The sequence below is a fragment of the Rhinolophus ferrumequinum genome, chromosome 3 (assembly GCF_004115265.2).
Source record: "Rhinolophus ferrumequinum isolate MPI-CBG mRhiFer1 chromosome 3, mRhiFer1_v1.p, whole genome shotgun sequence".
In the NCBI taxonomy this organism is placed as follows: Eukaryota; Metazoa; Chordata; class Mammalia; order Chiroptera; family Rhinolophidae; genus Rhinolophus; species Rhinolophus ferrumequinum.
The window spans coordinates 2,746,878-2,772,383 of record NC_046286.1 but is presented as its reverse complement, the minus strand read 5'-3'; the positions used below and the strand labels follow the sequence as shown (position 1 = coordinate 2,772,383).

The 25,506-nt window shown below is 36.4% G+C and overlaps 1 protein-coding gene across 1 annotated transcript in view; it reads left to right on the top strand.

Annotated features, from left to right (window-relative positions):
- TSBP1 (testis expressed basic protein 1) overlaps positions 1-10,701 on the top strand; it is a 70,305-nt gene extending 59,604 nt beyond the window's left edge. Inside the window, exons 25-27 of the mRNA XM_033103166.1 lie at positions 3,398-3,418; positions 5,401-5,415; positions 9,871-10,701. Coding sequence (XP_032959057.1) covers positions 3,398-3,418; positions 5,401-5,415; positions 9,871-10,616 — 782 coding nt within the window. The 3' untranslated portion in view covers positions 10,617-10,701. The remainder of the gene's footprint in view (positions 1-3,397; positions 3,419-5,400; positions 5,416-9,870) is intronic.
- The last annotated feature ends 14,805 nt before the right edge of the window (positions 10,702-25,506 follow it).

Here is a 25,506-nt window from a genome sequence, read left to right as displayed (position 1 = left end):
GCAAGTAAACAGCTTAACTATAGCACAAGAAACTAGAAAAAGAAAAACAAATCCAAAGTTAGCAGAATAAAGGATTGGAGTCAAATGAAATAGAGACAAGAAACACAATAGACAGGATTAACAAAACTAACAGGTGGTTTTTTTAAAAGACAAAAAAAGTTGACAAACATTTAGCTAAACTAAGAAAAAAGAGAGAGAAGACTCAAATAAATAAAACTAGAAATGAAAGAGGAGACATTACAACTCATACTACAGAAATACATAGGACAACGGTATGCCAACAAATTAGATAACCTAGAAGAAATTAAAACATTCCTGGAAACATAAAACCTACCGAGACTGAATTAGGAATAAATAGAAAATCTGTACGGACCAATGATGAGTAAAGAAATAGACTCAGTAACCTAAAACCTCCCAACACAGAAAACCTCTGGACCAGATGGCTTCACTGTAAATTTTACCGAACATTTAAAGAAGAATTAATGCCAATCCCTCACAAACTCTTCCAAACATTTGAAAAGTGAACACTTCGAAACTCATTCTATGAGGCCAGCATTACCTTAATGACAAAACCAGACAAGGACATTCCAAGAAAACGAAACTGATATCCCTAATAAATAGATACAAAAATTCTAAATAAAATATTAGCAAACTGAATGCAAGAACACATTAAAATGATTATACACCATGACCAAGCAGAATTTATCCCTGGGATGAAAGACTGGTTAACATGTGTAAATCAATGTAATACATCACTTTATAGAATAAAAGATAAAAAAACTGTATGATCATCTCAATAGATGCATAAAATGCACGTGACAAAACACAACATCATTTCGTGATAAGAAAAACCTGGACAGTTTGGGTATATGAGGAATACAGCTAAATATAATAAAGGTCATATACAACATAAACACAGCTAAGATTATACTCGAGAAAAATTGGAAGATTTTCAATTGAGATCAGGAACAAGAAAATGATGCCTATTCTCACCTCTTATTCAGTAGTGCTGAAAGTACTAGCTAGAGCAATTATGCAAGACAAAGAAGTAACAGGCATCCAAATCAGAAAGCAAGCAGTAAAATTGTCACTTGTGCAGATAATATGATTTTATATATAGAAAATCCCAAAGATTCAACCAAAAAACTATTAGAACTAATCAACAATTTCAGTAAAGTTGCAGGATATAAAATCAACATAGAGAAATCAGTTCCATTCCTATACACTAATAATGAAACATCTGAAAAAAATAAAACTATCCCATTCACAATAGCAACAAAAAACAATAAAATACGTAGGAATAAAGTTAACTAAAGAAGTGAAAGATATGTACAATGAAAACTACAAGACTTTGCTGAAAGAAATCAAAGATGATACAAATGGAAAGACACTCCACGTTCATGAATTGGAAGAATTAATATTGTTAAAATGTCCATACTACCCAAAGCCATCTATAGATTCTATGCAATCCCCATTAAAATACCAATGGCATTTCAAAGAAATAGAAGAAAAAAAACAGTCCTAAAATTTGTGTGGAACCACTAAAGAACCTGAATATACAAAGCAATCCAGAGGAACAAGAACAAAGCCAAAAGTATCATGCTTCCTGATTTCAATCTATACTACAAAGCTGTAGTAATCAAAACAATATGGTACTAGCATAAAAAATAGACACAAAGACCAATGGAACAGAATAGAGAGCCCAGAATTAAACCTCCACATATATGGTCAACTAATATTCCAGAAGGGAGCCAAGAACACCCAATGGGAAAAGGATAGTCTCTTCAACAAAAGGTTCTGGGATAACTGGATAAATACATGCAAAACAATAAAATTGAACTCCTATCTTATACCACTCACAAAAATTAACTCAAAATGGATCAAAGACTTAAACATAAGACCTGAAACGAAAAAACTCCTAGGAGAAAAATGTAGAGGAGAAGCTCTTCAACATTAGTCTTGGCATTGATTTTCTGGATATGACATCAAAAGCACAAACAATAAAAGCAAAATTAAATAAGTGGGATTATGTCAAACTTGAGAGCTTCAGCACAGAAAAGGCAACCTTTGGAATGGGGGAAATTTTTTACAAACCAATATCAGATAATGGGTTAATATCCAAAGTATTTGAATAACATAACTCATACAACTCAATAACAAAAAACAAACAATCTGATTTAAAAATGGGAAGAGAAGAACTGAAGAGACATTTTTCCAAAGAAGACATCCACGTGGCCAATAGATACATGAAAAGATGCTCAACATCACTAATCATCAGGGAAATGCAAATCAAAACCACAGTGAGATATTAAAATATCACATCACACCAGTTAGATGGACTATCAAGAACAGGGATGACAAGTGTTGGAGAAGAGGTGCAGAAAAGAGAACACTTGTACACTTCGTGGGAATGTAAATTGGTTCAGCTACTATAGAAAACAATATTGAGGTTCTTCAAAAATTAAAAATAGATCTACCAAATGATGCAGCAATTTCATTCTGGGTATATACCCAAAGGAAATGAAAACAGGATATCAGAGAGGTATCTGTACTCCCTTGTATATTACAGCATTATTCACAATAGCCAAGATATGGAAACTACCTAAACTAAACGTCCATATCAATCGATCAATGAATCAATAAGGTAGATATAGAGATGGAGACAGAGATAGAGATATAGAGATATATATATGATGGAATATTATTCAGCTATGAGAAAGGGGAACATCCTGCAATTTGCAACAACATAGATGGACCTTGAGCATATTATGCTAAATGAACAAATCAGACAGAGGAATACAAGTACTGTGTGGTATCATTTATATTTGGAATCTAAAAAAGCCGGACTTATGAAAACAGAAAGTATATTGGTGGTTTCACGGGTTTGGGAGGTGGGATAGGACAAATGTTGTTTACAGGTACAAACTTGCAATGAGTAGTAAATAAGCCCTAGAGATCGAATGCATAGTATAATGAATATAGACAACAATATTGAATGATAATCATCTAACTTGCTAAGAAACTACAACTTATTACTCCAACCACTAAAAAGAAAGGATCATTATATAATATGATAGAGATGCTAATTATCTCTACACTGGAAATCTTATTACAATATATAAATGTATCAAATTAACCAGTTATACACCTTAAATTTGTACAATGTTACATGTCAAATATATTTCAATAAAAACTTTTTAAATAAAATAGCTAATCACAAATTCTTTTTAAACTACAACAGGCCAAGAGAAGGGGGATGAAAAGTAGAAGTTTCCCACATTTAAATAAATGGAACTTAGTTGTTTATAACACAGATTTCATCCAGTGCAGAGGCTTAGGGTTGGAGAAGAAAGGAAAGCCCAGTACCTACTGATGTGTTTGTCTTTGTCTCTTGCAGTTGACAGTTCCGGAAAAATCAGTAAGTTTGGATTATTTCCTTAACTTACCTATTTCTGTGTCTAGCACCTTTCAGTTTTTGTTCCTAAATTTTTTTGTATTCCATGTTCTTCTGCTTTAGAGTAGTCAATATTTCTTAAGTGATTTTCTTGTACTTTGATTCTCAATTATCTATTTTCCTTTTGTAACAAAATATAATAGTCTTGTATTTAATTCTAGTCATTTACTACCAAAGATTATTGGTAGCATATAGTCCCAAGACACCTGTTTTCCTCATTATAATATTGTGATGGATAATTTTTACTAAAAAAGAAAACCCCCTAAAATCGATGTAAAGAGTAAGTATCAGGACAAGGTAATGATTTTGATAATTGACCGACAATACACATTTTTCAAACGGATCTGAAGGAGAGTGGGTAAAAAACTGACATTAAAAAAAAAAGTGAAAGTAGGCAATGCAATAGTTTGAATTTTGGTAAAATAGATACAAAGTTTGCCAATTAAGTTCGTGAACTCATCCTAGAAAAAATGCTACATACTTTATTGCTGAATATCACTACAGTCACCTTCGAAGTACTCCCCTAGGAAAGCCATGCACTGATGCCAGCGCCTAGTCCACCCTTCAAAGCAATTTTGGAACTCTTTTTTTGGAATGACAATCAGAGCTGTCATCGTATTACACTTAACGCCCTGAATGTCATCAAAATGTCTTCCTTTCAATATTTCCTTTATCTTCGGGTAAAGAAAGAAGTCATTGGGGGCCAGATCAGGTGAGTAGGGAGGGTGTTCCAATAGTTATTTATTTACTGGCTAAAAACTCCCTTACAGACAGTGCCATGTGAGCTGGTGCATTATCGTGATGCAAAAGCCATGAATTGTGGGAGAAAAGTTCAGGTCATTTTCATCTAACCTTTGCACGCAGCCTTTTCAGCACTTCCAAATAGTAAACTTTGTTAACTGTTTGTCTAGTTCATACAAATTCATAATGAAGAATCCCTCTGATATCAAAAAAGATTAGTAGCATCATTTTGACTCTTGATTTGGACTGACGGAACTTTTTTGGTCCTGGAGAATTGGCTGACTTCCATTGTGCACTTTGACATTTTGTTTCAGGGTTGTATTGGTACACCCATCTTTCATCACCAGTGATAACATGGCCCAAAACATCATCTTGCCTCTCCAAAAGGTCTTGGCAAACTTTGACTCTCCTTTGCTTTTGTTCATTAGTGAACTCCTTCAGGACCATTTTTGCACACACCTTTCTCATGCCAAGATTTTCCGCTAAGATTTTCCTAACTATTTCCCATTGATGTTTACTTGGTCTGCTATGCTTCTCACAGTCAGCTGACAATTTTGACGCACAATTCGACGAATTTTTACAATGTTTTCATCAGTTCTGCTCCTTACTGGCTGCGCTGACCTCTCTTCATCAGTGACACGTTGTTTCCCCTGATAAAAATGTTTAACCCATTTATGCACTGCCATTTTCTTCATGGCATTATCCCCATAAACCTGGACTAACATGTCCCTGATTTCACTTCCACTCTTGCCAAGTTTAACAAGAAATTTAATGTTTGTTCATTGCTCTAATTCAAGCTCAGACATTCTCACGACTGCACACAAAAACACGCAACAACAGTAATGAACGCCACTTAGCAAGACACCGCCACGTGTCGACACGAACACAGCTGTGAGACACTAATATACCAAGGTTATGAAATCTTACCAAGCTGTTTGTACAGTGCTGCCAATGTAAGCATGGTGGCAAGTTCGTTAATTGTCACCCAACAATTCAATCCCCCACAGTAACTAAATGGCCCCCTAAAGATAACCTTCTCTGTGGAATAGGGTGTAGACCTTTGGCCAGTCACACTCCTGAGACAGAGGGTTGTACACTCCCTGGAGGTCCTGTTTCTGCATTCACCTACCATTGGTATCATGGGGGTCTGGTTTTCCTTAAGTTAGAAAATTCTCACTGATCTTTCTTTTGTGTTTTATTTTTAGCATTATCTCCTGTGGGTAAGCTCCTTATCTATTCTCAATTGTGATATTTTATACTGTTTATAGTTATTTTCTGACCTGGCTGTTTCTACTCTCAAAATAGATACTTGTGCTTCTAAAGTCATTTTAAATGTCCCCATTCACCAGAATCAAGCAATATTTTAAGTAACTATTTTTGGACAGATCACTGTAGAGGAGATGAAGTTCCTACAAAAGGGTGTCATAACCGCTGGCCATCTTCTGAGCTTTGAAATAGTCTCGGCACTGACTCCCAGCAAAATATAATGAAAGAAAAATTGGTTTCTGAATTCCATTAGTTCTTTGCTGTTAATTTAGAACTCTTTTTTCAGTTGTAAGTGAAGCCCCACTGAATCATATTAATAGAAAAAAAACTAGTTAAGAACAAAATCTTAACTACTTTCTGTTGCCTTCTAAATAACTTTACCTTTAAGGGATCGTCAGTATTGAGCACCTACTATATACTGTGCACGGTGCTAGGCATTTTCAAAAACGGTATGTTATTCTTACCATGACCCTGCCTGGTACCTGTTATCATCCCCCACCTTATAAATCAGGAACCTGGCTCAGACATTGGCCCAGGATTAAAGAGCTGGTAAACAGCAGTGTTTGCTTCCTGAAGTAAGCACGCCTCCCAGGCCAACACACTGCATCCTATACTGAACCATAGAGGCCTTTTTATGATTGGTCCTGAAACCTTTTCTATAAATCAAATGTTTGTAAATGCATAAATGCACCTACTAGAGAAGCTATAAATTAAAAGCACACGAAAAAGTTAAAAACAGAAGACATCCCACTTAAAGTAATGCTTGGCTTTTAACTGTTTTCTAAATTCAGATTTCTCTGTGTCAGGATTACTTAAGGCATGGCTCAGCTCTTCAAGGAAATGACATAAAACAAAATACAAGAATAATTTTTAAAACTCTGTAAATATATAACCATAAGAAGTAAGACTTAAATGTAGTGAGATGCATTTCAAGCATCTCAAACATTCCAAACACTGACAAACGCAAAATATATCCTTATATTTAGTCATGTTTAAGCCTTACTCTTCTTTCTCAGTTTACACTAGAACAAAGGTGGCTTTGTGATTGGGGGAGGAGGTAAAGTTGAATAGGACAATTATTTTCTTTTGATTCACAGTACAAGAGACAACGCGCATTCAGAGCTGCCATGATGTGTCTGTACCTCAAATGCCCTTTCCCACCCAGATGGGAAGGTGACAGGCTGTGTTCTCCTTACAAAGGAAGGAGGGCCGTGAGGTCAAGTCCCTTCCCGAAGATGAATTCGTTTTTAATGAATATGGGGTTTTTTTAGTTGCTGGAAAAAAATCAGTTTAGTCTTTTAACTTTTCTCTTTTAAAAGATATATTCTTATTGACAATGTTTTAAACAGATTCTTCCCAGCTGATAGTTTTAGTAAAAGGAGGTTAAGGTTTAATCCATTGTTCAAGAGATTTAAGACAAATCAGCCCATCAGACTTCATTATCTGTCAAGTTGAGTCCCTTATGTTCTCACCTTCACGTGTAGCTAATAAGTGTATGACCTTTTTAAATGTTGATTCATGGCCTAAGAACTGTAATGATTCATCTCCCTATTGCTTAATAGATCTTGTAGAGTCTAGACATGTCTGTGCTCTCCCTGACAGCCACTGGATTAAGAACCTAAGATTAGTTTTCTAATAAAGCCCATGGTCTATTTTCTACATTATTTTAAGTATCATAAAATTAGAATTATTAACGTAATAGCTATTTCTTGATATCTTTCAGCTTTAACAAAAATGAATCCAATTTAAAAATTTTAATCAGCCCGAATACATTACAATGATCACCAAGATCTTGATTAAATCTTTCTATTGTATTAAAATTTGGTTGTATAGGCTACTGCCTGCAATAAATGGACATTCAGCCAGGGTTTACAAATATTTCCATTAGGGAGCTTGTGAGGTCCAGGTAAAGAAAATATGTATGCACCATCTAGAAATCTGGGAGAAGGGAGAGAAGAACTTAGAATTTGTACCTTACTTCTGCAATGAAAAGTTGAAATAAAGTGAATCTTAATTTGTGGGATAACTACTTTCCTGAAAAATAAATCCTAGAAAATCTAATTATGTTGATTAAATTCGAGATGTAAAATATACAGCAAAAATATTAAAACAATCATAGGTATGAAGATACTATTTAAAAGTGACTAGAGGTATTTTTCAAAAGGGAAAAGAATAAAATTCTTTAAATTTCTATAAAATGAGGAAAACTATAGCTAGAATAAATACTGATTGTTTCCTTAAATCTTACAATAATTAGTTTTGATTAACAAAATCTATACAATTTAGGAGGTAAATTTAGGTTAAAAATGGATCATGTAGTAAACATGAAACAAATTACCCACAAAAGTTGGTAAAACTAAAAATTATTCATATATTAAGAAAGTCATCTTGGTTAGGAGTACATTTCATAGAATTAAAATTTGAAGCTTCGGTGGAAAAACACTCTTCTCCACACCACACCATACCCCAAACAAAATTTGTGTCCTACAGTAGTACTGGCAGATATCAATACATTCTGGACTGTTTCTCTCAATACAGAAGTACTTGGGATATATTACCACTGATTTTCATTTAAAAATTGGAAATGGGTTTGTCTAGAATAAAATGTCAGTACCCATCTTATTGAACAAGCACGAGGGAGGAAAAGACACAAAAGGGTTCAGAAAGCGTTAATGCAAGGTATCTAATGTTATTTTTATTTTGGTATCAAAAGTTTAAAATACCAAAGAGACAACATCAGAAAACACTGAACTACAACATCCATTTTGATTCATAGTTACCTTCTTACCTAATACAGGTGTCTCTCGCCTTTTGCAACTGATAAAATTCAGTTATGTGTACATCGGTTTTTTAACATTAAACTCTAAATGTAACAAAAAGCTTTCAATATTTAAAGAAGTCAAATAATTTTTATGCAAGAAATCTTCCTGTAATGCAATTAACCATTCTTCTAAATTATTTGTTTAGAGCTAAGAATGTCCTGTCTTGATAGTTGAGAGAGAGTTGTAGCCTGTGCTATCTCCTTGGTCATAATAACAGCCAATACTTACCGACAACGTACTATATTCCACGTGCTGTACTGAGTGCTTTCCTTAGGCAGTATTATTTAATCTTCATAACACTTCTGTGAAGTAGCTACTACCATTTTACAGATAAAAAAGTGAAGGTTGCCCAAAGTCACCCAGCTAGTTAAGTATAGAGCCAAGATTTGAACCAGTTTGTCTCTAAAGGTCATGCTCTTTAAACTGTTTGTCTAGAATCATTAAATAATTCTGCAAAGGGGGCATAGCAGACTAAAGATGAGGACTGAGACTTTGGGGGTTAACTGATTTACCCAAATAAACCCTGCTAGCAGGAATAGTAAACCCAGATGTTCTGATTCAGTTTTTAAATTCAGTATTCTTTCTATTACATTAATTTAAATGTTAGATTTTTTTTCAAAGTAAGACATACCGCTGCTCCATACCAAGAATCCACACAATTCTCCTTGGTATCACAGATATTCTTTTTTTTCTTAATTCAGGGAATCAAATCACTAAAAGATAATAATAATAAAATAAAAATTAAAAAAATAGAAGCTAACAAATTCAAGTTCATCAGATAACATAGAAATGAAGCACAGCAGAGCTGACTTACCTATGCAGGATAAAAGGGACCTGAATTTTTTGCGAACAGAGTTAGCAAATATTGCAAGAAACAGTGTAGGGAGTGGTTAAAACTGAACTCTGAAGTATGACTCAGGTTCAACTCCAACTCCACGGCCTACTAACTTCATGACCATATTCACATTAATTTTAACTTTCTGTGCCTCAGTTTCTTCATCTGTAAAATGGGAGTGATAAGAGTACTTACCCTATATGGTTGTTGTGAGGGTTAAATGAATTAATACATATAAAGTGCTCAGAACAGTGAGTGTCTAGTGTGTGGTAAGCACTTAACAATTATCAGCTAGTACTATTATTACTTTTGCATAATAAGATGTGCTTTTTTTCGATATGAAAAACATATTTTGAGTTTCCATTTTCTATTTTAAGAATTACTGCTTCTTTCCATAATTTTTTCTAAAAAAAATTCTATTTCTTTTCAGAATACATCCTTCTTTAGCTATTAAGTATTATTTATTAGCCTTAATATATTGAACAAATGCCAGTTCATTTATAGTACATTTTACCTTTTCTTTCAATAATCTTCTAACTTATTAAAAAGAGTCTGGAATGTTATGAATCAATACTTACTATAATTTTATGTGTAGCATTCCACCATTTTATATTTTCAGGAAAAACTCAAGTTATGTCCAATTTGTCAGTTTTAAGATAAAAAGAAAAGAAAAAGAAACCAGTAACGGGGAAAAGCAGCAATAAACAGAAAGTACTTGATATCTGAATCATGCGCTTTTGTTGTGTGCTCAGTTATATTTCCAGGTTATACAGATGGAGAACTTGCAAAGAAATCAGTTCCCAAAGCCCCGGTTCTGAAAAGTGGAGGCACTACAAAGTCTAAGGGTAGTGGAGAAGACAAGGAAGCACTGAAGAAGGAAATCTTATTCACAGATTCTGATGAGTCCTTGACATCGATGCACAAAACGGAGTCCAAAAGCAAAGCAAAAGGTATTGCATTGGAGAAAGGCAAGATAAGAACGGAGGTCAAAGAAAAGGAGAGTAACACTGGAATACTGAAGACACAGGAAGCCCAAGTGAGGAAGAGTGAGGCCGGGATACCTCAGGGCCAGGAAGCCCAAGTGAGGAAGAGTGAGGCCGGGATACCTCAGGGCCAGGAAGCCCAAGTGAGGAAGAGTGAGGCCGGGATACCTCAGGGCCAGGAAGCCCAAGTGAGGAAGAGTGAGGCCGGGATACCTCAGGGCCAGGAAGCCCAAGTGAGGAAGAGTGAGGCCGGGATACCTCAGGGCCAGGAAGCCCAAGTGAGGAAGAGTGAGGCCGGGATACCGCAAGGCCAGGAAGCCCAAGTGAAAAAGGAGAGTTTTGAAGATGAAGGAAAGCAGGACAAAGAAAAGGGAGATGCTGAGAAGAACAAAGATACAGAACAAAATGACACCAAAAACAAGAAAGGTGATGAAGGAGAGGACAAAGTTAAAGGAAAGAAAGAACCAGAAGCCAAGGGTAAAAAAGAATCTTCAAAAAGGGGCAGAGGCAAGTAAAAGAAGGAAATACAGCAAGCGGTGGAAGAGTGAGGGTAAATAAAAGGAAAGCCCACGAGACAACTGATTATTACGATTCCCATGCGCCAGATCCAAGTTATGTTCAGCCATCGCTTAATGGATCACAGTCATAGAATCCCTTTCATGTATACATCTGCAGAGTTTCTGCTCTTTAGAAGTTTCATCATTTTAGACCTCTCAGCCCCAAACCTCAGCTTCCAACTGTTTTATAAGTTGATACTTATATTGCTTAGTCAAGAAAGACTGGATACTTTCTAAAATAAAACATTTTGATTAAATAAACGTATAATAATTTCTTTTGACAAATGTCTCTGTGATAGCCCAACCAACTAACCAACAAATAACTTTACATAGTGGCCTAATGTTCACAAGGCACTGCTCCAGCAATAACATAAGTCAGAAAAATATGTCAGTCCCTTCAATAAAGTAGCTTGTAACATATATAGTGATATGACAATTTTTTTAAAAAATAACATCTAACTGTCAAAATGTACTTTACAGGGACAGTATAATAGGAGTTAGCAACCTCTTGGGATAAGAAGATAAAGGGGATGGCTTCATGGGGAAGGGAATGTGACTTGTCTCAAAAGATAGGTCAGTTGCAGATATGCTGATGCAGTAGAAAGAGCAGAAGAAAGGCAAAGGGATTAGAGACAGCCGGTGCCATGCTCTCCGGGAAGCAGGCAATTTTATTGTTGCTGAAGGTTCATGAGAAGGATTCTGGGGTATGATTTTGAAAAGGAGGGTTAGAAGATTCTGAAGGGATTGGAAACACAAATGTGGAATTGATATTATACTAAGCAGGTAACAGGAAGCTTTCTGCGGTATTTGTGAAGGAGAGTCAATGGAATAAAGTAGCATTACAAAAAAAATGTTAATTTTGTGATTGTGCAAAATAGATTGAAGAGGAGAAATATCATAGGTAGTAAATCTAGTTAAGGGTGCTTGGAATAGTAAGTGATGGAAGTAATAAATAAAAGGATTAGATCTGAGATTTTATTTCAAAGAAGAATCATTACTTCATGATGACCGACGACATATAAGGAAGGAAAAGGAAAAAAAAAAATAACGACTCCATAACTTCTGAACCTGGGTAACAGAAAATCAGTAACAAACTAGGAGCTAGTTTATCAGACAGGGATAACTAAATTGTTGAGTTTAAAGGAACAAATAATAACACATCATTTCAGAGGTCTTGGAGTCAGTCCAATAGAGGTAACAATTGAAGCCAGAAGAGTAAATGAGCTCCCCAAAGGGAAAAATACAGAGCTAGCAGAAACAGAGGTAAAAGAACTGAGCCTGTGGCATGTAATAGCTTGAACAAGAAAATTAAGATATGGGAAAGATACAAGGAAAACCTGTATAATGAATGTTCTGATAACTAAGGAAAATTAGAGATTCAAAAAGAAAAGATGTTTAGAGGATAGCCGAGACTTCGAGAAGAGCCCATTATATGAATAGTAGCACTTTCCAAAGAGAGGCAGCCAGGAGAGGAATTTAAGCAGGCAGAAAATAGAAGCGGTAAGGAGTTGCAGGATATGCCTTCCAATAAAGTCAATTTTAGTCTGCTTTAAAAGTATAGATTTTAGGGATTTTATGTTTATACTACTCATTCTGTGCTGGTTAACCCATAGTCTGAATATTACATTCAGTTCTGTCATGAGATGTGGATAAACCCAAGAAGAGATACATTATGATGATAAGGGGACCCAAATCCTTGCAAGTGAGTAAGAAGTTCCAGTTTCACCTGGGGGGAAAAGCATAACAAGGAGACAATAAGAATTATTTTCAAATATAGAAGGTTCATCATGGATTAGAATATTTTGTATAGGCCCAAGGAAATAACACCAGTGAATGAAAGGTTCAAGGTAATAGATCTTTATCTCAACATACGGGGAAGTGGACGCCTGGAAGCCTTGAAGCAAGAGTGTAAGGCTGCATGATCATTTGGTGGGAATGTTCCAGAGGAGAGTCTTAGAAACCAGTGGATGGTTGGAGCAGATTATCTTTATGGTTCCTTCCAAATATGAATTTATAATTCAAAGCATGAAATTCTTTTGGACTAACTAGGTATCTTCCAAGGAACCTTTTCAAACTAATCTAATATGCTAGAATTCTTTAGAAGGTTTGGCAGAGAGAGAGAATCCCTACTTTTGTACATGCCCAAAGTATAAAACGTTTTGTAAATGGTTCATGCTATCTAACTAACCACAAGCTGAAGAGAGCAGCTCCACAGCTTCTAGCACAACCCAAACCACGGTGTGGATCCCTACCATGTGCTCACAGCCCTGCCACAAGTGTAGAAGACACAGTTGAGAAGTCGCAAAACCCTGAGGCCTTCAATGAACAACATAGATTTAGTAAGACTGAATTGCAAGTTAAAAGGCGGGGAGGAGATAGGGAAAACATGGAACATGAAATTTTATGTTGTAAATTACTTCTATGCCTCTGGAGCATATACATCTAGAGATTTTACCAGCCTTAGTTGACTTACCTGTTGTAAATATTATGCTATTATCGGGGAAATATGACCAGAAGCCCTTTAATATAGTTAAAAACATTCAGGTTTTCATGATCCTCATGTCATTTTTCTATATCTCTCTCTGGTCCATCTATAGAAACTACCCTGGATCTTCACCATAACTTCAAACTTGCAGTAAAAACATTTTCAATCCCACTAGGTCATTGAAGGTAAGTTAAGTCACATCATAGGAAAGTACAACAGTGACAACTGCGTGAACTGGTCTCTGTAGGCCACCAAACACTGGCCAGCTAAAAACAATTGTTAACCCTTAAAGATACAGGTATGGAACGCTTAAAGGACCCCAGAAAGAGGAAGGAAAAGGAGTGGGCTATCAAAATGACACCGTGTTTAACAAAATGATACAAATATTAGGAAAATGAATAAGTATATGTACTTTCAAGATAGGTTAGATATAAAGGTAGCAATATGGGACTTAACAGAAAATCAACGGTGGGTGGTAAATTTTATTTTACACATAAGCTAATACAGATGCCAAATGCCCTGCTCACAAGAATAAACAGACACATACATCAACACTTCAAGTCAGTTGCTAAGAAAACAGATCTTAAAAGATCTCATCACAAGGAAAACAAGAAAATTTGTAACTATGTGAGGTGACAGACATTAACTAAACTTGTGATCATTTCACAATACATACATACATCATTATATTGTACACCTTAAACCTACACTGTGCTGTATGTTGATTATATCAATAACACTGGGGGAATCAAGTCTTACCTTAAATATATACAATTTTTGTCAATTATGCCTTAATAAAAATGGAAAGAAAAAAAGAATGAGTGGAAGCCTCCCATTTGTTACTTTATGTTTAGGAGAAAAGCCTAAGGACATAAAAGCAAGAAAGTGAATTTAAAGATAACGAAGTTGAATAAGAAATGCAAAGATATTGGGAAATAAACACTGTAAAATCAGCACGTGTGGCTCCTATTATAGATTCCCTGGGTTAGCATTGCATTAAAAATGTGATTTTCCATTTCTTCCAAATATCTCTCAGCCTCGGTTTTAACTGGCATATCTAGGAAGTGAATGCAGGGAGCTGATAAAAGGAAAAAAGTATAGAACTTAAAAACAGGATCCAAAGGGATAAAAGGATAAACTGAAAAACGGATCAGAATATTCAGTTTTATAGTTGATGAAATTCCAATACTCTCCCCCTTTAAAACATTTCACAATAGGAAATACCACCAGTGTTCCTACTCTGTAGCTGGGAGTTTCCAATTGGGTTTTGAAGAAATAAAAGCCCAATTTTCTAGTGTTTAAGAACTAAAGATGCTTTTATCCATCATTGTCCAGAAGCGAAAGCGTCTGCCAAGACTGGGAAGTCAAACCTAAGAAACGCCACATTGTAATGGATTATACACATGTAACCTAGATCTCGAAAGTATTTAAATCTGTGTTAAATTTCTCTTCAAAAATTAAAAGCTCACAATGTTATCAGCGCCAACTTCCCATGAATCTCTCCTATCTTAAATCCATGCAATATAAACATACATGCAAATAGGGTCAAACTATCTACATTGTTCCGCAACTTGATTTCTTCACCTGACAATATATCATATACATCACTCCAGGTCAACAGACATCACTCCAAAGCATTATTGTCACAGTATAGCATCCCGTATTGGGAATGAATGAATGCTTATTCATTTCCTTAAAGATGGACATTTGGCTTGTTCCGACTTTTTGTCATTGGCCATATGGTGCTATAATTGCCAAATGGTCCTGGAATAAACATGTTTGTACATGATAAGAATTTTATTTCTCTAGATTTCCAAAAGTGGAGTTGCCAGGTCAATGGAAATATGTATTTTTAATGTTAATAGGTATTAACTTACCCTAAAATTTGTAAAAATTCACATTCTGACCAGGAACGTGTGAGAGTTCATCTTTCCACACATTATCTCACTGACACTGCAAAAGGTAGCTATTTTTAATTGTTACCTATTTAATGAGAAAAGTGGTACCTAACTCTCGCTTTAATTGCATTTTTCTGAATACTGGTGAGACTGAGCCTTTATTCAGCAGCTTTATTAGGCTTTTGGACTTCTGTGAATTACTACTCTTTTTTCAAACTGGTAGTTTGTCCTTTTCTTAATCAGTTTGTAGGTGCTTTTTGTATATTAATGTTTTATCCGCCATTTGTGTTGAAAAAATGTTCTCCCAGTCTACTTGTCCTTTCTCTGAACCCAATTCATTCAACCTGTCCCTACAATTATATCTTGAACCTGACTACTTCTCACCTCCCTCACTGGGTAATCCGAGCCTTCAGCATATCTCACCTGTACTGCTCTGACAGCCTCCAAACTGAACTTCTTGACTCCACTCCCCACTACCAGCCTATTTTCCCCACTGCGGTCAGAACCATACTTTTATAATATAAATTAATTCGTGTTACTTCTCTACTCTAGACCCTCCAAAGGCTTCCCAGTCCCCTAAATGTAAAAACCCAAAGTCTTGTGGACTTCCAGGCCTTCCAGGGTCCAGCTTCTGCTCCCCCGCCAGCCTCCTCTCCCCTCCTGGGTCCCTCCCAATGCCACAGTCACTGAGGTGGCCTATTGTTCTTCACACCTTCCCAGCATGTTCCTACTTAAGAATCTGCCTGGAACACTCGCCCTTAAATATTCGCACAACTCATTTCCACAATTCTGTAAGATTTCAGCTAAAATATTTTATTGTTTATTGACTTTCTGCCCCATTAGAATATACACTCTAAGAAGTCAGGGACTTTGTTTTGTTCACTGCTGAATCTCCAGTGCTTAGAACGTGTCTCACACAGAGGAGATGCTCAACAAATACCTGTTAATTAAAATGAAATAAAGATCTTTTACTATGAATAAGTTTGTTACATTTAGTCACGTGTCTATCTTATCCTTGATAGCTTCTGGGCTTTCGAAAGGGTCTCCACCACTACTGTGGTGTGTGCGTTGAGTCTTTTTTTTTCTAAAAATTTTATTTCTCTTTCACACTCACTTAATTCATTTGTTTATGGTGTAAATTAGGGGCTTAGTTTTATTATCTTTCAGATAGAGATCAAATCTGTCAGCAGCAGCTTTTGTAAAATAAGCCATCCTTTTTTCCACTAAATCATGCATTCTCAACAGGAGCCATGTTGCACACCAGGAGGCAAAATTGGGTCTTGAGGGTCAAAACATTATATTCTCGGGCCGGCCCGGTGGCTCAGGTGGTTAGAGCTCCATGCTCCTAAAGGCTGCAGGTTCGATTCCCACATGGGCCAGTGGGCTCTCAACCACAAGGTTGCCAGTTCAATTCCTCGAGTCCCGCAAGGGATGGTGGGCAGCGCCCCCTGCAACTAAGATTGAACATGGCACCTTGAGCTGAGCTGCCGCTGAGCTCCCGGATGGCTCAGTTGGTTGGAGCACAGGCTCTCAACCACAAGGTTGCCGGTTCAATTCCTCAACTCCCAAAAAGGAGTTGGGGTGGGCTGTGACCCCTGCAACTAGCAATGGCAACTGGACCTGGAGCTGAGCTGCGCCCTCCACAACTAAGACTGAAAGGACAACTTGAAGCTGAATGGCACCCTCCACAACTAAGATTGAAAGGACAACAACTTGACTTGGAAAAAAGTCCTGGAAATACACACTGTTCCCCAATAAAGTCCTGTTTTCCTTCCCTAATAAAATCTGAAAAAAAAATTATATTCTCTTTATGTATAAATCATAGATATTCATAAAGTACATAGGCAGATATGCAGTATATTCATAAAATATACATACAGATCATACTGCATTTGTGATATTAAAATTTTATTGGGAGGGAAAATAAGGATAAAAATATCTTTAAAAGTCTCCTTGGAGGTGATAATAAAAAAAAGAATTCTATATACTGCTTTGATTAAACAGGCTTTCTAGAAAGTTTGAATATCTGCTAGGCATGTCCTATTCCACTCTTCTCTTTTCATTGTTATCTTGGACCTTTTGGACATATAATCTGCCATGTGAACTATAAAATAATTGACGTGACCCCTTCCAAAAACAATGTAACATTATGACTAAAAATGGTTAAATTTCTATAATGATTAGAGACACTTGATATTATTATTATTATTAAAGTCACCCCACCCAGAAATATATGGATCTTCATTGGTTTAGGTATTGACTTTGATGCTTTCACAATATTTCAGTTATCCTCTCATTAGTTCTGGTTATATTTATTCCTAGGTATTGATTAGTTTTGTTGTCAAGGTGAATGCAATTTCTTAAATTTCCTTTCTAATTAGTTTTAACAAATATAGAGAAAAGCCATTAATTTTGTATATTTATCTTGATTCGTATACCTTACCAGACTTTCATATTAATACTAACAGTTTTTTTTTTTTTTACCATTTGGAGGGGTTTCTAACATACTTCTGTAAAGAGATAAAATTTTGCTCTACACATTTACATGTACACATTTTGAGCATGTGTTTTCAGGTGTATATAAACAACAGATTTCTCCAGGAGAATAATTTCTTTTATTAATAGTCAATGAAATACTTTATTCCTAGTAATGCTTTCAGATTTAAATTCTATTTTAATTAATAGTTTTATTTTGCTTAATATTTTCCTCTACTATGTCTATTTCTATTATTTTACTGTTCAGATTCCAATATCTCATGCAAATAGAAAATAAGTGGATTCTTTTGCCCGATCTGAGAGTATATATCTTTAAAAGTTTAAATCATTTAAATTTATGAAGATTACTGATGTATTTGATTTGGGTTATAATAACTCACTTAGTGCTTTCCATATAGCATAGTTCTTGTGCCACTACACTGTCCTTGCTATTGTCTGATATTTTCATTCTGCTGTTTTCATGCACCTGAAAATTAGTCATGGTAATTATATTTAATTGTACTTAAATATATTTAATTATAATTATTTAGATTTATCATGTTTACATATGTCTTTGCTCATTATTTCTCCTTGTATCTTTTTCTTATTAAATTTATTGGGGTGACATTGGTTAATAAAATTATATTATAGGTTTCAAGTGTACAATTCTATAATATAGCACCTGTATATTGCATTGTGTGTTCACCATCCAAAGTCAAATCTCCTTCTGTCACCATATATTTGACCCCCTTTACCCTTCTCTACCTCCTCACACTCCATTTTCTCTCTAGTAACCACCATACTATTGTCTGTGTCTATGATATTTTGTTTGTTCTTTATCTTGTTCATTTGTTGCTTTCAGTTTTATATCCCACATACGAATGAAATCATATTGTTCTCAACTTTTTCCATTGGACTTATTTCACTTAGCATGATATTCTCAATATTCATCAATGGTAGTGCAAACGGCAGTATTTCATTTTTTCTTATGGCCGAGTGATATTCCATTGTATGTATGTACCATATTTTCTTTATCCAATCACCTATTGAAGGATACTTTGGTTGTTTCCATGTCTTTGCCACGGTGAATAATGCTGCAATGAATATACAGGTATATATATCTTTACAAATAAATGTTTTCAAAATTTGGGGGTAGATACCCAGAAGAGGGATTGTTGGGTCATATGCTAATTCCATTCTTAATATTTGGAGGAACCTCAGTACCATTTTCCAGAGTGGCTGTACCAATTTACATTCCCATGAACAATGTGTAAGCGTTCCTTTTTCTCTAAAACTGCTTCAACACTTATCTTGTTGATAATAGCCATTCTAACAGGTGTGAGGTGGTATCTCTTTGTGGTTTTGATTTGCATTTCCCTAATAGCTAGTGAGATTGAGCATATTTTCATGTATTTGTTGACCATTTGTATATCTTCTTGGAGAAGTGCCTGTTCAGGTCCTCTGCCCATTTTTTAATTGGATTGTTTTTGTTGTTGTTGAGTTGTATAAGTTCTTTATATATTTCAGATATTAGCCCCTTAACAGAGGCGTTGCTTGCAAATATCTTCTTCCATTCAGTTGGTTGCCTCTTTATTTTGTCGATGGTTTCTTTTGCCGTGCAGAAGCTTTTAGTTTGATAGAGTCCCATTCATTTATTTTTGCTTTTACTTCCCTTGTGCCTGGGATCAAATTCATAAAATCCTCCCTAAGACCAAGGTCCATACGGTTAGTACCTACGTTTTCTTCTATGCGTTTATTGTTTCAAGTCTTATACTTAGGACTTTTTTCCATTTTGAGTTAATTTTTGTGTATGATGACAAATAGCAATCCAGTTTCATTCTTTTGCATGTGGTTTTCTGATTTTCCTAGCACCATTTATTGAAGAGGCATTCTTTACTCCATTGTATATTTTTGGCTCCTTTGTCGAAAATTATCTGCCCATATGTATGTGGGTTTATTTCTGGGTTCTCAATTCTGTTCCATTGGTCTGTGTCTGTTCTGTTTTTCTGCTAATATCATGCTGTTTTGATTATTGTTGCTTTGTAGTATAAATTGAAGTTAGGGAGTGTGATACCTCCAGCCTTGTTTTTTTCCCTCAGGATTTATTTTAGCTAATATGGATCTTTTGTGGCTCCATACAAATTTGATGATTTTTAAAATTCTATTTATTTTTTAAATGCCATTGGCATATTTATGAGGATTACATTAAACCTGTATATTGCTTTGGGTAATACGGCCATTATAACTATGTTGATTCTTCCAATCCAAGAACACAGAATTCTTTCCATTTTGTTGTCTTCTTCAATTTCTTTCAATAATGTCTTGTAGGTTTCAGTATATAGGTCCTTCCTTTGTTAAATTTATTACTGGGTATTATATTCTTTCTGTTGCAATTGCAAAAGGAATTGCTTTTTTTCCCCATTTCTTTTTCTGAAATTTTATTGTTAGTATACAGGAATGCAATGAATTTTTGTACATTGATTTTATATCCTATGACTTTGCTGTATTTGTTTATTATTTCTAAATGTATTTTTGTGGCATCTCTAGGGTTTTCTATGTAAAGAATCATGTTGGAGGGTAGATATCTGGTCAAAGTGGCACAGCAAGTAAACATTGTGCTTGCATCCTCTCAAAAATACATCAAAATTACAACTAAACTACAGAACAACTATCAATGAGAATCACCTGAAGTCTAGCTGAACAAAAGTCCTATAACTAAGGATATACAGAAAAAAGCACATCGAGACTGGTAGGAGGCATGGAGACACTAAATGTGCTGGTCCCACACCCATGTGTGGTGGTTAAAAATCAGGAGGGATATCTCAGTTGCAGAAGTCCCCCTGAGGAGGGAGGAGTTGCAGAACCACACCAGGCTCCCCAGCCCAGGGTTCCAGTGCCAGGAAGAGAAGTCCCCATAGCTTCTGGCTGTGGAAAACAACAGAGACTGTGGCTGAGTGAGACAGAGGATGGCTGGAGTCTCAGGTGTTCCTCTTAAAGGTCGCATGCATTGACTTACTCACTGACAGACTCACTGGCTCAGAGCTCCAGCACTGGCGCAGCAGTTTGAAAGTTACCAGGGACAAATGGGGAAGAAATTAATTGTCTGGCATTTGGGGCTAGGGCTGGAGGGGCAGTTTTCTCATAGACAGTGCAGGCAGAAGTCTTTGTTCCTTGATGGATCCCTCCCCACTCCCAGCCTGCAGACACAGGCAGCCACCATATCTGAGTCTCCATCAATCTGGCTAACACTTTTTGCCATGCCCTGGTGATTCCCTGAGACCCCACCCCACCCAACTTGCAGACCCACCCAAGCTGCTTCCAGTGGCTTTTTTACACAAAAGGCCTGTCTTGGCTCATGCTTTGAACTTTCTTAAAATCTCAAAGGTTAACAAACCCTAAACAGGTAGAATCTGGCCTCAGGGTGTCCCATACTTTTTGCTAAGTAGCCTCAAGCTCAGCACTAGGGTCAGCCAGCTCAGTTCACAGCTTAGCCTCTCCCAGTCACGTCCAGTGAGAGTGGAAGACGTCTGTGGATCACTTTATGGCTCATGCCAGAGCACAGGGCACAGGCTATGGCTAAACTTGGCCTGTGGCAGGACCATCCCAGTAGGCTCCAGGGACTGCAAACCTGATAACCACCTTTACACTAAGCCAGAGCACCACCTGGTTGCCTCCACAAATGACACAGCAAAAGGGCAGTCTTTGCAGGTACCAAAGTCCTGCTAAAGTAAATCCCGCTCCATAGGGTCAGCCCCAGCACAACAGCTCCTTCACTGCAATCACAGCCAGTCCTCACAACCAATCAGCCTGAGCACCAATCTCTCCCACTGATGTGCAAACAGCAACCAAGGCTCAACAACAAGAAGAGGGCACACACAGGCACAGAGCTAGAGTACCAGACTCAGGTGACAAGGAAGGCTGCACCACTGAGCCCCACAGCACACCTACTACATAAGGCCACTCTACTAAGACTGGGAGACATAGCAGCTCTACATAGAAACAAACACACGGAGGCAGTCAAAATGGGGAGACAAAGAAACATGTTCCAAATAAAAGAACAGAACAAAGCTCCAGAAAAAGAACTAAACAAAGTAGAGACCAGCAATCTACCAGATGCAGAATTCCAAATACTGATTATAAGAATGCTCAATGATCTCAGGGAGAACTTCAACTAACAGATAGAAAACATAAAAACGGACATAGAAAACATAAAAGAGAACCAGTCAAAATTAAAGAATACAATAACTGAAATGAAGAATACATTAGAGTGATCAACAGTAGATTAGATAAAGCAGAGGATCAAATCAGCAATTTAGACACAAAGTAGCAGAAAACACCCAATCAGAACAGCAAAAAGAAAAAAGAATCCAAAAAAATGAGGAAAGTTTGAGGGACCTCTGGGGCAACATCCAGCATATCAATATTTGCAGTTTGGGGGTACCAGAGGAGAAGAGAGAGAGCAAGAAATTGAAAACCTATTTGAAGAAATAATGACAGAAAACTTCTCTAACCTGGTGAAGGAAATAGATATACAAGCCCAGAAAGGGCAGAGAGTCCCAAACAAGATGAACCCAAAGAGGCCCACACCAAGACACATCATAATTAAAATGCCAAAGGTTAAAGACAAAGAGAGAATCTTAAAAGCAGCAAAAGAAAAGCAGTTAGGTACCTACAAGGGAGCCCCCATAAGACTGTCAGCTGATTTCTCAACAGAAACTTTGCAGGCCAGAAGGGATTGGCACAAAATATTCAAAGTGATGAAAAGCAAGGACCTACAGCCAAGATTACCCTACCCAGCAAAACTATCATTTAGAATCAAAGGACAGATAAAGAGCTTCCCAGACAAGAAAAAGCTCAAGGAGTTTATCACCACAAACCAGTATTATAAAGAATCTTAGAGGGACTTCTTTAAAATAAACAAACAAACAAACAAATTAATTAATTAATTAAATGAATAATAAAATGGCAATAACTACATACCTATCAACAATTCCTTTCAATGTAAATGGATTAAATGTTCCAATCAAAAGATAGGGAGACTGAATGGATAAGAAAATAAGATTCTTACATATACTGCCTATAACAGACTCAATTCAGATCAAAAGACTCACATAGACTGAAAGTAAAGGGATAGAAAAATGTACTTCATGCAAATGGAAACAACCAAACAAAAAAGCTGGGGTAGCAATACTTATCCCAGACAAAATAGACTTTAAAACAAAGTCTATAAAAAGAGACAAAGAAGGACCTAATAATGAACTTCTGTGTATTTATCCAAAGAAACCCAAAATGCTACTTTGAGGGGACGTGTGCATCCATATGTTCACTGCAGCATTATTTACAATAGCCAAGATATGAAGGCAACCTGGGTGACCCTGAATGATGAACGGATAAAGAAGAGGTGCTACATATATACAATGGAATATTACTTAGCTATAAAAAAGAAATGAAATCTTGCCGTATGCAACAACATGGATGGGCCTAAAGAGTATTGTGCTGAGTTGAGTATGTCAGACAGCGTAAGACAAATATCATATGATTTCACTTACAAGTGCAGTCTAAAGAACAAAATAAACAAAACAGAAACAAATTCATGGATACAGAGAACGTTTTGATGGTTACCAGATGGGAGGGGGTTGGAGATGGATGAAAAGGGGAAGGGATTAAGAAATACAAATTGGTAGTTATAAAATAGTCATGGGGATGTAAAGGAAAGCATAGGGAATATAGTCAATGATGTGGTAATAAGTATGTATAGTGCCAGGTGGGCACTAGTCGGGGGGATCACTTCTTAAATTATATAAGTGTTTAACCAGTATGCTGTGCACCTGAAATTAATATAAAATAATATTGAAAAATTAAAAGAAAAGGAAAGGATGGAGGGACGGAGGAAAGGAGAAAGCGAGAGAGAGAGAGAGAGAGAGAGAGAGAGAGAGAGAGAGAGAGAGAGAAAGAAAGAAAGAAAAGAAAGAAAGAAGAAAGAAAGAAGAAGAAAAAGAAAGAAAGAAAGAAAGAAAGAAAGAAAGAAAGAAAGAATCAAAGAAGGACACAAAGACAGAAAGAACCATATGGAGGGAAGAAGAGTAAAATATCAGAGGCAAAGTTAGTAGCAGGTTGAAACCAACTGAGCTCTGGCAAGTCCTAAAGTCCTTACGCCATTGGAATTTCAGAGAAAAGGAGAGAGGAGGATGGCTCTTTCATGTCAGCTAATCAGAGGGTTTAGTGCCCACAGCAGAGAGCTCCAAGCTCCTTGCCCATAGAGCTATCAGCGGTAACATTCTCCAAAGGAAGGGAGGGGGATTAGTTTGTTTCTTTGTCTTTATACCTATTATACAAAAAAGTCCAGCGTACAAAAGTAAGCTGCTTTCAGCTTCCAATTTCTGCTTTCTTTCACATTTTCCAGTGACTAGAATGTTGGTCCCTCTCTGGCATTTTCATTTCCAGCCAAGTTCATATTATCCAATCCCTCTCTATATGTCACAGAATGTATTATTCATGCTTTTGAGGAAAATATAAACCTTATTGAGATTAAAGAGGAAAACTCATAAGTCAGTAACATATACGAGTTCCACATGAAATAAAGAGAAACGCGGATGATGTACACAAATGTAAAAGGTTAGATACGTGAGTACTAGTAAGAAAAGAAGAAATCAAAAAATAAATACAGTGGTGCCTCAGTTTTCGAATGTAATCCATTCCAGAAGTCTGTTCAAGTTCTGAAACGTTCGAAAACCGAGGTGCGGTTTCCCCATAGAAAGTAATGCAAAATGGATTAATCCATTCCAGACCTTTAAAATCAACCCCTAAAACTGCAAATTTAGCATGAATTTCATTATCTAATGATACCATAGATCCATAAAATTGACAGCATTTGTAAACCGAAATGTTTGTCAACGGAGACGTTCGAAAACCAAGGTACCACTGTACAAAATATTAATGTTAAAATTCATCATGAGCACTCCTGAACCTGTGTGTATGGTAGTAAAAGAATAGACAGATTTCACCGCCAAAGATTTCTTGTCCTTATCCTTTCCCTTAGATAACAGCCTCTGAGGCGGCATCAAATCCCTGGTCCCAAACAACACAGAGGTCAACCACCCAGAGAGATTTCTCTGGAATTTCTACCCATAGACACTCTTATTTTCATTCCTGTTGCTTTGCAGAATGCACCAATTTACACATTGCCCAATTATAAGGGAAAGTACCCTTCACCCCACAGCCTTCACAGGTCTTTTGTCAGATAGGGAGCTACTATAAGTAATCTCAGGTGACTGATGATTTTTTGCTTGGGTTTTGCATTTCCTTAAAAGTTATTAGTGATCTTTGGGAATGCTTCAGAAGTAAGACAGATTGGAGTGCAGAGCTCTGGTGGTCAGAAGGGAAAACAGCAGGTGCAGAAACACATGATCCCTAATTTTTGCTATTCTGATGGGTACTTCCTCTTTCCTAATTGTTATTTTCCTAATTGTTGGTTTTTGTTTTTTGGGTTTTTTTTTAGTTTCAGGTGTAGGAAACAATGTAGTAGTAAGACATTTCACCCCTCACAAATTGATAACTCCCTTCCCCCAATCTATTGCCCCTCTGACATCATATATATCTATTACAATTCCATTGACTCTTCCCTATGTTGTACTCCATATCTGTGGTTATATATGTATATATATATATATATATATATATATATATATATATATATATATATTAAATTATAGTTGACATTCAATATTATTCAGCATCAGCTTCAGGTGTACAGCACAGTGGTCAGGCATCGACACCATCTATGAAGGGTCTCCCTAACAAAACATGTCTCCCTCATTGTTTTAATTTACATTTCCCTGATTACTGGTGAGGTTAAGCACTTCTGTTCGAACACTTGTTAGCCATTCAGGCTCTGCCTTTTGTGAGTAACCCCATCACATCCTTAGCCTGTTTTCTTACTACATTTCTGACCCTTCTCTTACTGGGTTTCAGACATGCTTTGTGTATCCTG